This window comes from Cinclus cinclus, chromosome 1 (genome assembly GCF_963662255.1).
Source record: "Cinclus cinclus chromosome 1, bCinCin1.1, whole genome shotgun sequence".
NCBI lineage: Eukaryota > Metazoa > Chordata > Aves > Passeriformes > Cinclidae > Cinclus > Cinclus cinclus.
This window is the reverse complement of record NC_085046.1, coordinates 96,890,211-96,908,344: the sequence shown is the minus strand read 5'-3', so window position 1 is coordinate 96,908,344 and position 18,134 is coordinate 96,890,211. Positions and strand designations below refer to the sequence as shown.

Sequence of the window (18,134 nt, the reverse complement as noted above, 5' to 3'; positions counted from 1 at the left end):
ATCCTTGCATTTTTGTACTTTTCAGTATATAAGCAGAAGCAAGTTTGATAGCAACAGGAGAGTTCACATCAGCTGCTAAATTGCTAAAATTGCTTTTTGTCAGTAAACTGTATATAGGATAGTCACAGTAGTCCTTTAAAATGGTTAAAATTTCAGAAATCAGAGAAGTGTCTCAGGAACATGTACCCTGCCTAGGCAGCTTAGGAAAACCTCCCAGGAGCCGAACAAAGCATTCAGCACAATGCTGTCAAAATTGTCTTTGCTGGTTCCAGCGATGTCAGGTGCCACAGCTCCGTGTGATTCGATCTGTTAAGAGATGTGCTCAGTGATGAGAACAAGGAAGTGGCTGTGCTCCCAGAGATTTGAGAGCCAGTACCAGTCTATCACAGCATAATACAGCCTGAAACATCTGTAGTCTCAGCAGATTTCAACATCTTAAGTGAAATACATTCTGGTTTTGCACCATTTTCACTGACTTGAGCTTTTGGCTCAATTCTCCACCCTCCCACTCCTCCAAATACAATTGCTTCTCCAAACATGCTGACAAAAGAGGAACAGGGTGAATTAGTTCTGGACCAAAACAGAGCAAGCTGAACTTTTTACTAAAGTATTTAATGAGAATTAAGCACTTCTGTGTCATCTCCATCAAATCAGATGTCTGAGAGTGCCATCCTCCTGTCCTTTAAGCAGTGAGCACCACAGTGTGGACAAGAGCTGTTAAAGCAGCCCAGGTAAACAATGAGGCAGCATGAGATTGTGCATGTCCAAGTGCCAAGACTACTCAAGTGCTTCCAAAAGGAAATGTAAGCTAGGACAGGATGACTCAGGGTCCCTTTACTACAGAAACTCCTGTAGTTCTGGTATTTTAAAATCTCATTTTCAGAAATTCATTTGTGTTATACAGCTAGAATGCTCATTAAATCACAGACAAGCAAATATAAACTTGTATCTCTAGAGACTATTTAGAGACTATATAGAGACTATTAGTCTCTATAGAGACTAATCCTGCAGAATAGCAGCTGCATTTCTGCACTGCAAGACTGAGGACCTAAAGTATACTTACACCTTCCTATCCCAGGAAACAGCCTCCTAGACAACATGTAACATCTAAGCTTGACACTGTAAATTAATCCAAAGGAAACAAGCTCTTTTAAATCCTTTTTATTACAGAAAAACAGAAGGCTTACACTTGACTTTAAAAAAGCAGCATTATTTTATGAATCCAAAGTTATACAGTGAAGTTGCTTTAAGAAACCTCTAGAGACTGAATAAAAGAAATAAAATGCCCCTCCTCAGACAGCATTCTAGATTACTTGAGTGACCACAGCAAACACCTTAAATTCACATCACTTCTGACACCAAGTACATGACTTGGCCCCCCTTCTTCTCCCCATGACTTGTTCAGTGTAGCTGGGGGAAGAATTTGATGAAAACAGCAGTACATTTCAAGTCTTAATTTTTAACAGTTCAGTACACATCTGACGGGTATTAGAGTTCAGAAGTGACCGACATACAGGCTTTCCTCCTAGCTCCAGCTATTAAGTGCTACAGTTTGAACAGATCCCAGTGCCATCCATTTCTTCCACAGTATTTACCATTATTCAGGTCCACATCTCAGAATATTTCCCAGCAAGCCAGCTGGCTACTACCGATTATAAACACAAATAGAAATAACCACAAAAAAAGAAGGCTCCATGCTGAAACAGTTCTTAGCAGTGCAGCAGAACTCAGGTATTTTTTTTTTTCCTTTTCATTACACTCCAGAGAAGGAACAGCACCATTCCAGTGACCACTTCAGGTTTTTTTATTAAGTCAAAAGCTGCAGGTTTCCAGCCTGAGCCAACATTAAATATGCAACTGATCTGTACTGAAATCGTAAGAAAAGTGACAAAGAAAACATACTACTGCCTTAATAGTCCTACATCAGCACTGAGTTGTGCAGAAGTCCAAAGAAATTTACAGGTTCTTCATTAAGTGATTTTTAATTTTTTTTTTTTAATAAACAGCTCAGGAGCTCAATACCATTAAAAAAAAATCCTTTCTAAACACATTTTTAAGCACCTATTCCTCAAGTATATACTAAACCAACACCTCTCAAAGGTTCTACCAAAATAATAAAACACCAAAAAAAACCCAAGAAAACTCAAGTCACTATGTACAACTGCCTATAATGACAAAAATGAAAAGAAAGGCAATTCAGAGAAAGAAAACAGAGAAAACAAAAAAGGGGGGGAGAAGTATCAGATACCTGCTACTCAGTGTTCTATGACCTCATTTAGAATCTCTCCTCCAAAAAGGAAAAGGTCAGTATTCATAATCAGACATGGATTTGCAAAACATATTCCTAATCTCTTTACACATTGTTTATACTGTTTGATAATCAAAATCTTTCAAGTCAGAGATCTACTTAAGGTACTCTGCATGGCAATCTGAAGCCAGCTGTTTATCAAGCTACTTAAACAGAAGTAACAAGTTTCTTTCCCACAGAGAAAAAGGATGCAATACATTTTCCCTGGTTATGATTCTACAGCATCATCAAATTTACTTAAACACAGAACTCGTCTATTTAAGCTTACTCGTGGTTACTATTCAAAATTCCTTAATTCAGTGCTATAGCATAGCAATTTCTTACATGATCAAGCTGCCTTATAAGGAGGACATAATATTTTGTATCATATGGTAATATAACCTTAAAAAAAAAAAAAAAAGACGAAAAACCCCTGCATGAATAGTTGGAGGAGGAGCAATAAAAGTTTTGGTTTTGTGGTACTTTCCATGACGTTGATGCCAAAGGCTACTTTATAGCTTATTGTTGGAGAGTTTTAGCCCTATATACAAATTAGTCCTTTCCACAGTCACAGGTTTGTATTAGAAGTGGCTTTTATGATGAAATAGGTAACAAAATTGCTTTATATTGATCAATCTCTATCAGTGTTAACATTAAGCTCCATTAACTCTCTCCTTCAGAGTAGATAACACACTCAAACAAAACTACCTATCTCAAAACTGTATAACAATCTCAAGTAAACACTAAAATAAATATACACCATTCAAAAAGCTTGGCATTAGAGAGTTATACAAATAGTCAGGGGATCATATCATGTCTTCCTTTATCAAGCTGTGCTGCGGATTCAGAAAACTTACAGATCTTTTGCACTCTAAGTGTGCAAGCACTCACAGAAAGTAATGAACAGGCAATCATGTTCTAAAAGGTTTTTAACATAATTTTGCAATATTTTTAGCTGCTAAAGCACTAAGAAACACTTAGCATATAATTCCCATATCCTGTATCTAGTAAACATTCTTGACTGCCAATAATTATATTATTACATTGTAGAACAGTCCTTCAATTCCCAAAACTTTACATTTAATTTGAGGAAATAGAAAAGTTTGTTGTTTTGGTTTTCTTTTTCTTTTCCCATAATGATGTGCAACAGATAGAACATGTAACTTCTTAAAAAAACTTTTAAGTTGGCTTCAGCTATCAGGCTTTAAAACACTTTACAGCTCTCTTAACTTTTCCTTGTTTTCAGCTTTAATTTTATATGAATGAATGCATAGCTGGGCTATATCAGTAGCAGTTCATCACATATAGTAAGGTTGAGTAACACTATTTCAGTCCTGGAAATGAACAATTCAAAATTCTTACAAAAATGGTGTAGAACTGTACCTGATTTTTTCTTTTTTTCAGTTTAAATTGCTCTTCGTTAATCTGCTAAGGACAGCTAAAAGAACATCCATTTTTTTCTCTGCCAGTTTCTGAGAGAATGTGAATACATGCAAGTCAAAACTACCGTTATGCAGATAAAACGGTCCCCTTTCACGAAGATAATCAATAAATGACAACCGCCAATAAATAAGTCCATTTGGAAATTCTAGAGAATTCTCTTGCTAAACAAGTTAGTCTTTTTTCTTTTCCATAATGTCTTTCTGTTTAAGCTCTCCATCTGAAAGTTCTGTGTATTTTCCATTCTTTTCCTCCTCTTGTTCTTCCTCACTGCCTTCATCTGTGAGCTCCCGATCACCACTTTCCGTTTTAGTTCCCTCATGCTCAAATACCTCTCCCTCTGTATCAGCTGTGCAGATTCCGTAACACATGATGCTGATAACCCCCAAGGGTAACCCAAAGAGAAAGCATCCCAGCAGTGGTGAACTCTTGAACACAGACTGTTGAAACAGAAAGCAAAAACCACTTTCAGTTACTGCATTACTTCTCTTATCACTCTGCGGTATTTATTCAAAAAACTTCCAAAATGAGAATCAGTGTTTTTAAGTGGGATCACAGAATCAACTAGGTTGGAAAAGACCTTTCAGATCAAGTCCAACCTATGACATTCCACCACCAACAAGAGCACAGCACTAAGTGCCACATTCAGCCTTTTATTAAACACCTGATGGTGAGCCCCATTATCTCCCCGGGCATCCCATTCTAATGCCCAATGACCCTTTTTGTCAACAACCTCTCCTGATGTCCAACCTAAACCTTTCCTGGCACAGCCTAAAAACTGCCTAAATGGATGTGTTATTTTGGCTTTCTGCTTGTTTGGTTTGAGTTTTATTATTGCTGTTGCTTTGTGCAGTTTCTTTTTATAAAGTTCATTTGTTTGCTTTCTTCTGAAAAAATGGCAAGGAGTCTTCAACAATTTTTACTTTAAGTTCATAAAAAATGACACAGAAGTTCAAATATTACAATATTGCATTGGGATAGTTAATGGTTACATGACAACTGCATATCCTATGCATTCTTTGAGACTTTAGAAACAATTGTTCTGAGTGTTAAAAAGCACACTGAAGAAAAAAGTTTCATCACTTACTTGTGTCTGGTTCTCAAAAATTAGTCTGCAGGAAAATTCTAGAGAGCTTCCTGTTGAGGAGTAGGTTAATGGCACAGGAGGAAGGATTTATGATTTGAGAAACTGGTGGCTAAATATTGTACTTTCACATAAGTTTGGAAGACACTCATTTAGAAACAAGTGAGTTTCAACTTAAATTCACAGCACAGGTTTATTTGCGTGTGTAGGATAAGTGAAGAAATGGATTAGTTTACATCTTCCCAACAAAATTCCGTTAAACATAATTAACTTATGAGAAAGATTATAAAAATGTTTGCTTTCAAACTACACAAAGAGTAGTATTTAACCCCTCATGCTCTAAGTAATTAAACTAAAAATGTAACATTCCTCAGAACAGTGAAGTGGTACCAGTTTCAGGAAAGGATGTCAAAACGGTCGAGTAAAAGATCTTGAATTTTCACTCTTCTATCCCTTAAAATACATGTCAGGCATACAGAAGAGCAGTCAAAAATGAAGAAACTAAGATATGTTGAATATTTATCACACATATTATTAAAACTTTTAATCAAGAAGTTCATTTGACTTAAACCTATACATATAATATATACAATATAAAACAACTCATATGAAAGTATTTTTAAATCCCTCTGAAAATATTTTATCGTGATTGACAAGGGCACCCTCTAATTCAATGAAAAATAAAACTTACCACTATAGTAGACTTGGCATCATAGATTATTCTCTTGATTCGTTGCAGAAGTCCATCACCACCCTGTGCCTGAAATTTCAAATGGAACCATGTCAAAACTGCTGACACTTTTCAGCTATGATTCCAAAAGTTCATTCTTCAGACCTTGCAATCTTAAGTCCCTTTAGAAGGAAATGAAAAGTAATTATTCTTACATCTCATGATGCCCAGACACTCCAACTTGCCAAGCTTGGACAAAGATTATTCAGTAGTCTCATGAGAAAGTCTCTCACGATTGTTTTAAACAATCAGTGCCAACCTGGACAATGGGCTGACACTCTCAGTATTACGATAAAAGAAATACTGGCAAAAACTAGCAACTGTCCTGATGTAACAATGGTAAAACTGCACAGCTCCTCTGAACTTTCCTGCAGCTGTTGAACATACACTTACAGATTATGACAGCACAGTTAGAAAAATCTAAGAACTAAGCAAAGAAAGATATGAAGGTGCAATAAATAAAACCTGTGTCAAGCAATGACAGACTATACCTACACAGCGCCCTGAGCAGTGTTCAAAACAACTACATGAATCAGAAGGTAGTCTGTCTGCTGAACAGGACCAGTTTTCACTTTCCATGAGTAGCCAGGGAAACAAACTCATATTTGGAAGTCAACTCATCAACACATGATCTGACCAAGACCCCTCAAATAGCAAAAAACTAGGAGACATCTCACAAAAAGTTACCTACAGAATCTTAAAGAATAAACAACAAAGGCCACGTGAATAATCCAATGCTTCCCAAGGAAGAGAATGGGGAATGCCAGACTTCTCAGAAATTTCTGTGGTTCAGAAAGTCCGCATCCTATTAGTTGTTTACCAGCATACTTTGAAGATTCTCATTCCTCAACAGCTGCACATTTTCTGCAATTTCTTGGGCAGAGAACGCTGCCAAAGTAGTGCCATTTTATGTCTACAGACACCTTAAATATAGACAGCTTAAATGAAGTCATATCCTGTATTTTTATATTGTACAGAGATGTGAATTTAGACTGACCTGTAATCACTCTAGCTGAGATACTGCAAACAAAAGATAGGAAGGCCTAAGTGACACTACAGCAACAAACACAAGGCATCACAAACGATTTTTCTCCAGTAAAAAAAGACAGAAACAAATCACGTTTGTTGTTTCAACCAGAAAGATACATACATGCAGAGTCTAATAGACGTTGGTAACTCAATGCACTTGAAAACCATTAAAAAAAGCGAGAAGTCAGGAACAGAGAACCACTAAATTTCAGCAATGCCCCTCACACTGCAACTGCAAGCATGACCAGTCAAGTCCTGAACAGCACATAAATCCATCTATATCATGTTCTACGTTAACCAATTAGATAAACAAACTAAAGTACACCATATGACAAATACCTTCTGCCTTACTTGCCATTACCAGCCAATGACCTAAAACTGCTGGCATAACGTAAAGTGGGATTCAGCTTACACAGGAAGCACTCAATACACAGTCAACTGGGGCTTAAACCAAAAACAGGCTTCTCCCAGGAGGCAGCCAAATTATTAGCTATCAGCTCCCCTTCGTGGCAAAGCCTTCTTCCCCCAGAAGCACAAATGAAATTCTGCTCCATGACCTCTTTCCTCATCCACACAACACAGCTTTCTGTCCAACTTAAAGTACACTGAGAGAATAAATACTTAAAAATTATCCAAGCCATCAACTCCAGTTGGTTTATTAACTTTGTTGTTTTAACAAAAGACAGCTCTTTTTTCATTTTAGAGCAGAGAGGAATAAGCTTGTGGCCATTTCTAACATTCAAAGCAAGTACAACACTATTTTTTGAATCTGAAGTTGTAATTCTTCCAGCTACTTGATTTATTAATTTTCCTCTCAAAAGAAAGGGTGCAGTTGAATTATGCATTATAATTCAGAATTTTAAACAAATGCATTTAATCCAAACCAGGAGATGAATAAAAATCTCTCCATTTACAACTGCACCAGTAAAAGGAGTATCAAAAGAAGCCAGCTAACATTATGCTATGAACAAAAGAAAGCTTGCTTTGTACAACATGCAACAGCATGACTCCAGAATTTACAATCACATATTCAGTGACAGCACCCAAGACAGTAAGACAGGAAAGGAATATTAAACACATGGATAACTATCAGAGTAACCAATTTTTTTTCTTACTTTAGCATCTAAAGAAATAAACACTAACCAATATATTCCAAGCCACTATGAAGACTTACTTCAGCTGTACCATCCAGGATATTGTTAATAAACTGAACCATGTCTTCTGTGCTCTCAATGTGCCTATCTGGCAGAAAATACTGCTGATTGGAGGTATTCAATACAACAATAGTAGGGATTGTCAAGTCACTGGAAACATAAAACAGACAGTTTATATATTTAAAGAACTACCATATAAAATATTCTAATTCAAGTAATCCCTACATCATTAGAAAGAGAATCCATTAATCCCCATTGCATGTGTGTTTTTCATAGTAATTCTTTAAAAACAAGAAAGTAAAACAAAAGAGGGGAGATACCTTGGTATGGGCATGGTATAGAAATGAACAGTATGGGCATGTTTCTCACTATTATTATTTTCCTTCACATCTGTGTTAGTCACACTTTTGAAGCTTTTTACACCATTCTACATACCCAGAGCAACTGTAAATCAGATACCTTATGCCTTTCTAAATAGTGAGAGATCACAAATAGCAGCTTTGTATATGAAATGCATGAAGTATTTAAATTCACAATGGCAGAAGTATAACTCAACAATTTAATCCCACAAAACCATTGTAGAACTGATCACCTTTATCAATCCACCTCTGCTGATCAAGTCAAAAGAATAGACCATGCCAAACATAGTTTTTTAACAGCTCTTTTAGATCTGGCTTATGAGGAACACAGTTTTTAAAGAATTATTACTCATCAGTTAACCTTTATGTGCATGTGCAACATGTTATAATTGGAAAGAAAAAAAGAAAAAATGTTAGAATTATCTCTGGACACAAACCAGTTTAATCTTCTGTTCCTTGTAGTACTAAATTCAGAGTAAGATGAGGTTTAAGAAATTTTAATACTGCAATACTACATTGTTCAAAAAGAAAGATTTATATACATTAAAAACAAGTTTAAAATCTCCTGTAGTCTTTATAATTTTTCTGCAATTCTGTCAGTAATGAATTCAAGTACTTCCTTCACAGCACAAGCAATGCAAACCTTGTTTTTCTATATTTTTATCCCTGTCTAATAGTGTCCCATCCATGTATGTTTGTAATCCATATAAAATTGATGATTTCAATCTTATCTGTGGCTATCAGTTCATAGTAAATTATTTAGTGAAAATACTGGTTATTTACTCAAGATGCCCATTTTTCTTTGGACTCACTGAAATTACTCTAAATTTTCTCGCACATTTTAGGTGGAGGTTTTGATTTTAATTAAAACATAAACCTAAAAGTGAAAAAGTTTGATACTTATATATGGTAATTTTCTGAACTTCTAGAAAGCTGAATGCTTTAAGATTTAAGGTACAACCTCTGTTCCCAGTATTGAAGCTGAAAGCATGCTGGCATCTCAAAAAGCCTAAGAGCAATTGCAGGGATAACAAAATAATGCCATCCTTTAAATAAACTTTAGAAAAAACAACCAAATAACACAGCTGTGCATACCGAGGCAACCTGCAATGTAAGAGTCACTAAATATAACTTTTCCCTTGAGATTTTTATTCTTTTCTTACTAGGGACAGACAAAGACTTTCTTTGTAGCAATCTAAGTAGAAGGCACTCAAACCAAGTCAGGTGTTTTTGCAAGCATCTGGTAACAAGTTACCAATTTCTCCCAAAATATATCCTTCCAGCCAAAACAGAACAAAGATTTATTAATTAGATGCAGTGTTTCTGTTGCATTTCAGAGTCTGGTAACTGATGTTCTTAGACTTGGTTATAGAGCAGCTGAAAGGTAATATCCACATACAGATGCTACACCAAAGTTCACAAAAGTACATTTAATATGTTACTTTCAAGAGCAGAGTTCTACATGAACCTATAGCTGACAGTAATATTATACACCTTAGCTTACAAAAAGCTGTATTTTTGCTTTCAGTGAAATACTGAAAAGTATTTTTAAGTAAAATTTTATGCAAAATGATGAATTTTAATTAAAATACATAATACTCTGATTTCTTATTTTGTGCATGGTTTTAAATGTACCATTTCTAATCCAACAAAAGCACGATTATACACTGCTGAAAAGACAGAAGATTTATAATACCTACTAATGGAATTACAGCCAAATTCATAAATGTACTTTTGTCAAGGTCTAGGTCTATCCCTAGAAATCATACAATATTTTTTCCTTTGTAAAGAAAACAGAATTTGCTCTTATGTGCATCTAGCACAGTAAAAAAGTGCTTTGTGATACACTTCTCATTATTCATATTTTTTCTATTTCCACTTGCTGCCATCTGGTGACAAACCAAACAGTTGCAAAACATTTTGTTTTTAATTCGAATTATTCATGTAGCCACATGAAAAGCTGCTACTTTGAACATAATTTGCTGCATTCTTCTGCAAATTCCTACTTATGCTTGAATGGCATACACTGGATTTAAAAAATAATTAAAAGCTGCTAAGTACTTGAACCAGAACTTCCCATATACTACAAATAAGAAAATCAGGCATTTTGCAGATTCAGTTAATCAACCCAGCTGAACAGACCCTGCCACTAGATCATTACCACTTCAAGTGGCAGTTCTGGCTTCTTTCCCTTCATTTCCTTCCTCCCAGGCTTCTCATCTCCCTCCCCTACTGCTCTGCACATCCGTGCTGGTACTCAGCAGAGCAGAAGGGAGTAACACTGTAGAATCAGCAAAGTAACTTCCCCATTCGCCCAGACAAGAAACCAAACACTTTTCTGCCAGATAAACAGGATGCAACAGCTCAGCAGACAGACATAAGAGCCTGAACAGGAAAATAAATTAAGCAAGTGAGGAAGGTCTCACTTTTGGCAATTATAAAGCACTAGCTCAATCAAACCACGTAATTTATTGGAGAGACAGTTGTTTTTAAATCAGGTGTTAATCTACAGACATTCTACAAAAATACAGACCTTGTGCTTTTGGGTCCACTTGAAGCTCCTAGAACCTTTAGAGGCGTGAACACATGCTTAATGAATGTTATGATCCATGAGAAATGGATTTGGAAAACTTACAGAACTATAATACTGACTCTGATTTTCCTTTCTTTCAGAACTCCAAAGGCCAGAGGAGAAATGCCTAGCAACTCAACTCTCTAATTATGCATTTTTTAGAAAGAGATCATAGTAAGGGCAACTGGCAAGCATCTTGTTAAACCACTTATATATTTCAAAATATGCCATGTACATATCAAGTGCAGACAGCTTTTTCCATGCATTCTGTGCTTCTCTGTAGAAGTGCATTTCTATGCATGTCTTAAAAATACATCAAGAATGAAAGCCTCACAATTCAAACAGTAACTTAACAAAGTCGACCTAAAAGATAAGCTTTGTCAATCACCATTATCAGCAAGCCAAACATCTAACATTACATTTTTAACATTACATTTATGCAGTGTATTTCAACAAATACTTGATACTACGGTACAGGCTGAATTCTAATGACAGTGATTTTTTCTTAAGTCATGAAAGCCAAGAATCTTCTGTAACATTATTTTCAAGTAAATACACTTGGTAACAAACACAAGAGAAGAAAGAATATTCAAAAAAAGAATTTACTTACTCCATCAGTAAACTATTAATGTAATCATTTCCATCCATATGGCCAAACTGGAAATCCCTGTAAGGGAAGTGGTTAAAAATAAAATGATGAAAAAGAAAACACAATAGTGGGTTTCCGCAAAAGTTCTTCTACAAATACTTTTTCCTATAACTGAAAATAAGAGCACACACTCAGCAACGTAATTCAAAAACTGTGATGATCTAGAACACAGCATTATGGAACACAGTCGGTTAATGAAATGGTCCTATTAAATATCAGTATAAAAATGTAAAAGCAGGCACTATAATGTATTTCACTTAGGAAAAATAAAAGAAGTGACTGCTGTCTTAGAAAGATTAATCCAGAAGTCCAATTAAAACATCAGAGTACCCTGTGTGCCTACCTGTGAAAGTGATCCCGATAATCTCTGGCAACTTCCTGAATAATAGACTTTAATCTATTAAAGGAAAAAAAATTGGCATTGATAATCCAGGATAAACTTTCTAAATACAAACCATAAACATTAAGATTTCCCCAGTAAGCAGCAATTCCTACCTCATCAGCAACAAGGACTAACAAAAAAACACCTTGCTCATCTTGCTTAGTTCCTAAAGGAAAATAGCACACACAGTACTAGAACAGCATTATTTTAGTCTGTATATGCAACCAGAAAGGGACGTGGGAAGGTCTTGTTCCTCTCAGTCTCCTCAGCAAACTCCAATCCCAGCAAAAACATCCCATCTTTAAAGTTCCACAGACAACTAATATATAAGCATTGCTAGGTCAATTTTCAATGCGAGCAAACTGAAGTACAGTCATTTGTTTAAAAGTCATTGAGTTCACCACAAAGTCATCCGAACTCAAGCACTTTTGTCTGTGTTTACACGGTGACACAATAGCTTTGAAAAGCTATGAGATCACCATTTGCTCCTGTGTGATCTCATGAACGAATGGCAGCCAAGTGATACAGAACTCCCACCATCTCAGTGAACTCACATGTGCTTCAACCAAGCCATAAATTAAGTAGCGTTAGTACACTCAGTCAGAAACTAAAGAGCATTTACAAGTTAAACCCACTCATTTAACCTGTATTTCTCAATATTTAAGAAACTTCCAAACTCCTCTATGTCATACCAGCATATTTCTCCCATAGTGTCACCAATACTCAATTATGTACCTGGTATGTTCCACTGAAGAGTTTTTATCATCGATGACTGCAATAGCCACAAGTTTTCCTAAAATAAGAAATAAAATTCTTAAAACCATTTAAAAAGAAACACACATTCTCCAATGGGAAATATGTCAACTTAGAAGACCAGGTACCCTCAAGGGACAGGAATTAATTTTTAAGTATAAGCCTTGCAGCCAAAGAGCCTCTTTAAGCTGACCAAGCTGTGGTCGTCAAGCTACTGAAAATAAATTAAGATGGGGCTTAATGTCACACCACTAGCAGTGTATGAAAAGCCTATCTATAGAAAGAAGTTAGAAGGCAGAAAACGCAGATAAAAATTAATTTTCTACTCAAGCTGTGTATTTGCATATACCTAAATATGAGGCTATGGAGACCCGTATTATGTAGCAGCAATTACAAACTGATTTGGAGTGATTAAATCACTACTGTATGGATTTAATGACAACTACTTTTCACACTGTTGTGAGCATTATGAAAAAAAAAAAAAAAAGGAAAATTTACTAGCAGAGCCCAGAATTCATGACATCAGAAACACAATTTAGTTCACAGTCCTCTGCGAGAGGATCTTAAAGGTCAACACCAGAATACACCAATCTTTTCAAGATTTACTTTGTGGAGTTTTTCTGATTAAAAGAAAAAACCTGCAGACCCAAAGAGTACCAAAGAGGTCAATCAGATAGAAGTATGTTTAAAAAACTGGCCAAAGTTTCTCCAGATCAAGCATGTGCAGTTAGGAAAGCAGATCTGTTAACAGTGCAGTCATCAACCAGATTAACCAAGGCTCCACAGGGCTGATTTTTCAGTTCTCTCCAGATGCCACAATTCATTCAAAACCCTCCCCACCAAGATAACCAATTGCTCAGTTCCTACGTGTCACCATGCCACAGGAAGCATTCCCCTCAAAAACAGAAAGTCACTTTTGTTCATGTAATACTGAAGGATTTTAAGGGCAAGATCTATGATTCATTCCCGTACTTCCTTGTGAAAGAGCAGTCACTTCTCCCCATCCCACTTCTTCCATACATCAATTCTCACTTTTCCCCCATTTCTTTCCACCCTAAGATGCTACCTAATGAATACACTAGGACACAACTAATGACTTTTCAGACTGCAAAAGATAATATAAATAAATTCCACGTACTATGTATTAATACATAAACCTCCTTAAAGTAAATTATGGCTTCTCCAGGGTATTAATAAAGTTTTTTGTTTTCTTTTTTTTTTTTTTGAGGAATTGTTAGTCAAAAAATATAACAGGAAGAAACATGCTACATTTAAACGACTTGCAACAGCATTTCTGTAAATAACTGTTTAAAACATAGGTGTAACAATATTACTTCCTAAACATGTAAGAACATAGATGTTTCATATTCTTTAGAACCTGAAAGAACTCAATGTTGATTGAATGTAAGTATTTTGAAATGGAATACAGATGATAAGATCACCTGGAAAAATCAACACTTAAGAGTATTTTTTCTGATACCTCAGAGTGTGTATACACCTTAAGAGCAGTACAAGTCATTTGCCTTTTCCACAGGTCACCTGGCTGCAAAATTTTCATTTGGCCTGCAGAACTTTTGCTAAATAAAAACTGAAGTTTTCTGGGACAAGTCCATTTCAATACATGCTCCTCTCCCTTCTTGACACATCTATTTCAAAGATATCTAAATCCACTAGATGTAATATATCTGGACAATCCATATTTGACACTTCTAAATCTAGCTTTAAAATCCCCTGCATGTATTCCAAGAGGTAATATGCAACTTATGCAAAATGTAAGGTGCTCTTAAATTAAAAGTCCTACTCATTTTTGTGAGTACCACAGGATTAGACACACTAATTTTTATGCTGTGAGGAATGGACTAGTGCAGACTGTGGATGAAACCACTAGTCACAGGTCAGTCCAAAATCAACAAAACACTGCCACTATCAGTTCTAACCTGATACTGATTAATTTCCGAAGTTTAAAAACATGTTCCTAGTACTCTTTTGATTTTTCTTACTGTTTAGCATACAATGAAAAAGAGTTTAGTAGCAGCATCATCTCACCTGTATCTCCAAGTTCATACAGTGTAAAGCCATCCACATGAAGGTAACCCTGAAATCTTTCTCTGTTTATCCAGGATGACAAATCACCATCTTCATACTCTAACATTAGAAAAAAAAAAAGGGTTACATTTGTTTAAGAGGTGGGCCATCAAACTTACTATTTCAGTACTACTGAGGCAACCATTACTTTTTCTCCTTTTTTCCTTTTATTATTGTTTCAAAACTTCTAATTCTATTTTCAATTGTTGAAGAAAAAGCGTATTATAAAAAAGTGTGAAAAGTTGATTTGATGATTTTATTTTCTGCATCAAGGACGAATGATACTATATTAGAAGCTGTGACCTAGTGCAGAAAGGAACAGGTTTAAACTCTGTTTTGAAAAGGGTGTGTGTGCATAATTTGTCAAGTTTCGAACAAAGCAGAGATATAAAAATACAGAAAGCAGTATTTGTGAAAGTCCTATTTCTGAGAGTCCTTAAATGAAATAAAAGATGAAGAAAAAGCAGATGTATTAAATAGCATTGAATATCAATGAAAAAATAATCATGTGTGACTGACCATCAGTTATACTGAAGGCTAGTTTAAGATGCTTGATGTTTTAACTTATTAAGAATTTAATTCTAATACATACTATCAATTAGATTTAAATCATAAGTAAAAAAGAAAATCATATATACACCTATGTTGCATTTTCTGTGAATAAATGCACAATAAATAATTTGTCTTAAATCTTATTGTATAGACTGAAGTATAACTTCAGGTTAACAATGATCTGCCGTAAGGTAGCAGCAAGCAACTCCAAGCATAATTCATCCCATGGATCTGTGTCCATTTCCTCTACTACAGCAAAGCAAAAACCCAAAAACCCAAACCAAAACACCAGGCAGGGTCAGAGCACTGAAGTGCATTTTGCTAGAACTTTTTCCTCATAGCGAGCTCTTCAAATTTCTGCCAATCTTAACAGTTACACATAAAATCTTATTCAGTCTCTTAAACTGCATCTTCATGATTTGTCTTGACTTCTAATAATGCTCCTGATACATTCTAAAAAAAGTAAAATTTTTATGGAGTAAATTATAAGTGTAATATTGCATAAGCTTTTGCATTTGTTTTAGAAGGTGTGGAAAAAGCAAGCAGGCCACACAGCAAAAGAACTGTTTCCCTAACCAGCTTTTCCTTCTCCAGAACTACTAAAAGAGACTAAATGCAAATCAAGGAGGCTGTAAAATGAATTATTATCTGGAGGCAACAAACTGAAGAGGAAGACAAGTACAACCATTCTATGAGGTCACAAAGAATACCCTTGGTGGCCAACCTGAACTATTTTGCTGTGGTACTACTTATCCTGAGAAATTAAACCTGCAGAAGAATCTTCTGTGAAGACTTAAAAGTGAAACTTAAAGTGAAAACTTGCATTTACAATAATCTGGATCAAGAGTAGATGCTTCTGCAAATAAGTGGTGTGCTTACAATCCCAGGCTACGCAATGTAACTATGAGCATGTGTACATGCTTCTAATATGCATGGGCCTCATGGTACAGTCTGAGTACAATATAATACTTTTATATGGATATGCACACATACATACAGATATATGTACTGCTTATAAACACTGTAGGAACAGCAGTGTTAAAAAACACTGCTAGTTTCAGGTGCCCATTCTTCAGCCTACACACTGAACAAGCAAGGTAAAGTAGTCTACATATGTGATGAATTTGTACAGTGAGGGAAGAGGCTACTTTTCTAAGTACATTAATTAATGCAGGCAAAACAGTAGTATTGGAAGCTATATTCTACTGAAAACACAAAGCAAACATCATCACTTCTACTTCAGTATTGCTAAAACAAATTCCTCATATTTTGTTGAGGAAGAACTAGTAATTTTTTTCTCTTCTCCTTCATGAAGGAGCTGCTATTTGTCCTAAAACTGGGGAATTTTCCAGCATCTCAACATACCTTTCAAAAAATTCCAACTCTTCCAGTTTCTCCATATATGCTTTAAACATTTTGTGTTAAGGTAATGTCCACGTTTACTTACCATCATAAACAAAGTAAGTTCCATCTTTGAAGACCATAACAGCAGGCAATTCAGGCAATGTCACATACTGAAAGAGTCAGGTTTCAATTAATCCATGGAAGATTAAAAGATTTGTAAATAAAAAAAATCTGAAAATATGTCAGTGTAGCTCATGGGAAAAATCTCTAAGGACACCTAAACATTTTCTGTCTACATGTACTAAGGTAAATTTATCAGCTTCTGTATAATAAAAGTAACACAACATAAATATATTTTTGAGAGGTGGAGCTCACAAAGCATAGAAGAAACATGATTTTTACTGGTACCTGCAGTAGCATGAGAACAGTTTACAGATTGGACATGGACTTTAGATAGGAAATTGTAACTTGAGGGTTTTATTAATCATGGTCTCAGATCCGAATTTGTGCTGTTGTCAGTGTAACTGTCATACTGCTACTCCTACTAAATGGAGACTCAATTTTGTGCAGTAAAATAGTAACATGTGCCACTAAATCTGGGCTATTTCCCGTGCTTCAGACTGATGGGAATATAAAGAAACAGCTTCAGCACACAGGGCTGCAAACAGATCTAACTTAGACAAATAACAAAAGCCTGTATTACCGTGCTAAACATGGTATTTAAGACGGTCAGCAACATACTAAAAAACAAGCTGTAGAAGCTGTCTTCTTGGAACTCAAAATAATTTTGTTCAGCTCATGATTTCAGTGAACAGCCATAGAAAAAATACTACATCTACTTCTTACTGCTTGCTAGCATTCTAAGCTAAAATTTTAACAGCATTTGTGGTTAAGAAAGAGCTGCATCTTTAGCTTAGTTTTGATCACATCATCTGAATTGTCTGATTTACTGATATGTTTTGGAAAGGTAAGGACAGCATCATTTCCAAATGACATGCCTTCTGTCATTCTGCATTCACTTTCTGGTAAAAGCAGTAATTTGTAATGTAATAGCTGATATGAATAAGCAAGAAGGTAGTCCCAGATGATGCTTTGCTCTCTTACTTGCCGGAAACATAATTTAACGTCTTTGAAGGACAAATCAATCTGTGAACAGCTTAAAGCTTGCAGAAGATGCCTAAAGCTTGGAACAGCATTACCTAAGGTGACAAAACAAAGCCTAACAATAAACGCTGTAATGCAAAGGCTCGCTACAACTCTCAACCAGAATTTTTTAACATTTTTGCTTCTCTCCATAGAATACTGAAAACCATCACTACTTCAGCTTAAATGACACTGGTGGGAAATTACCTTCTGTGGGAAAAAAAGCTCACTGCTTACATCAGTGTGATCACACAACCTCAAAAGACTTTCAGCTTTTTTTACTCTTTCTACTGCACAACTGAACAGTACTTTGCTTGCTGAGCTAGAGCTGAAGTGCAAATAGCAATATTTAAATTAAGGTAGCTTTTGATACAAGGCTTTTGGAGAACTAACAATTCACTATTTATAATGAGGCCAGTTCTACTTATGGTGTTGTAAAATGCAGCTGCCTCAAAAAAAAAAAAAAAACACAAAAGAAACAAAAAAACCCCAAAACAACTAACCAAATTATGCTAGTTCTCACCCCATTAATCATCAACTAACTTCAAAGTCACATATTAGTAGGCATGGG

At 35.5% G+C, this 18,134-nt stretch overlaps 1 protein-coding gene across 3 annotated transcripts in view; it reads right to left on the bottom strand.

The window, feature by feature from the left end:
• Positions 1–1,154: 1,154 nt before the first annotated feature.
• Positions 1,155–18,134, bottom strand: part of TMX3 (thioredoxin related transmembrane protein 3) — a 29,176-nt gene continuing 12,196 nt past the window's right edge. Inside the window, exons 3-10 of one of the 3 annotated variants that reach the window (XM_062487616.1) lie at positions 16,524–16,590; positions 14,486–14,584; positions 12,422–12,479; positions 11,648–11,701; positions 11,266–11,322; positions 7,745–7,874; positions 5,503–5,571; positions 1,155–4,167 (exon numbers count right to left, since the gene is read on the bottom strand). In XM_062487616.1, coding sequence (XP_062343600.1) covers positions 3,901–4,167; positions 5,503–5,571; positions 7,745–7,874; positions 11,266–11,322; positions 11,648–11,701; positions 12,422–12,479; positions 14,486–14,584; positions 16,524–16,590 — 801 coding nt within the window. In that variant the 3' untranslated portion in view covers positions 1,155–3,900. Of the gene's footprint in view, positions 4,168–4,814; positions 5,664–7,744; positions 7,875–11,265; positions 11,323–11,647; positions 11,702–12,421; positions 12,480–14,485; positions 14,585–16,523; positions 16,591–18,134 lie in introns of all 3 variants that reach the window. The other 2 variants (XR_009932961.1, XM_062487602.1) reach the window with 2 other exon arrangements.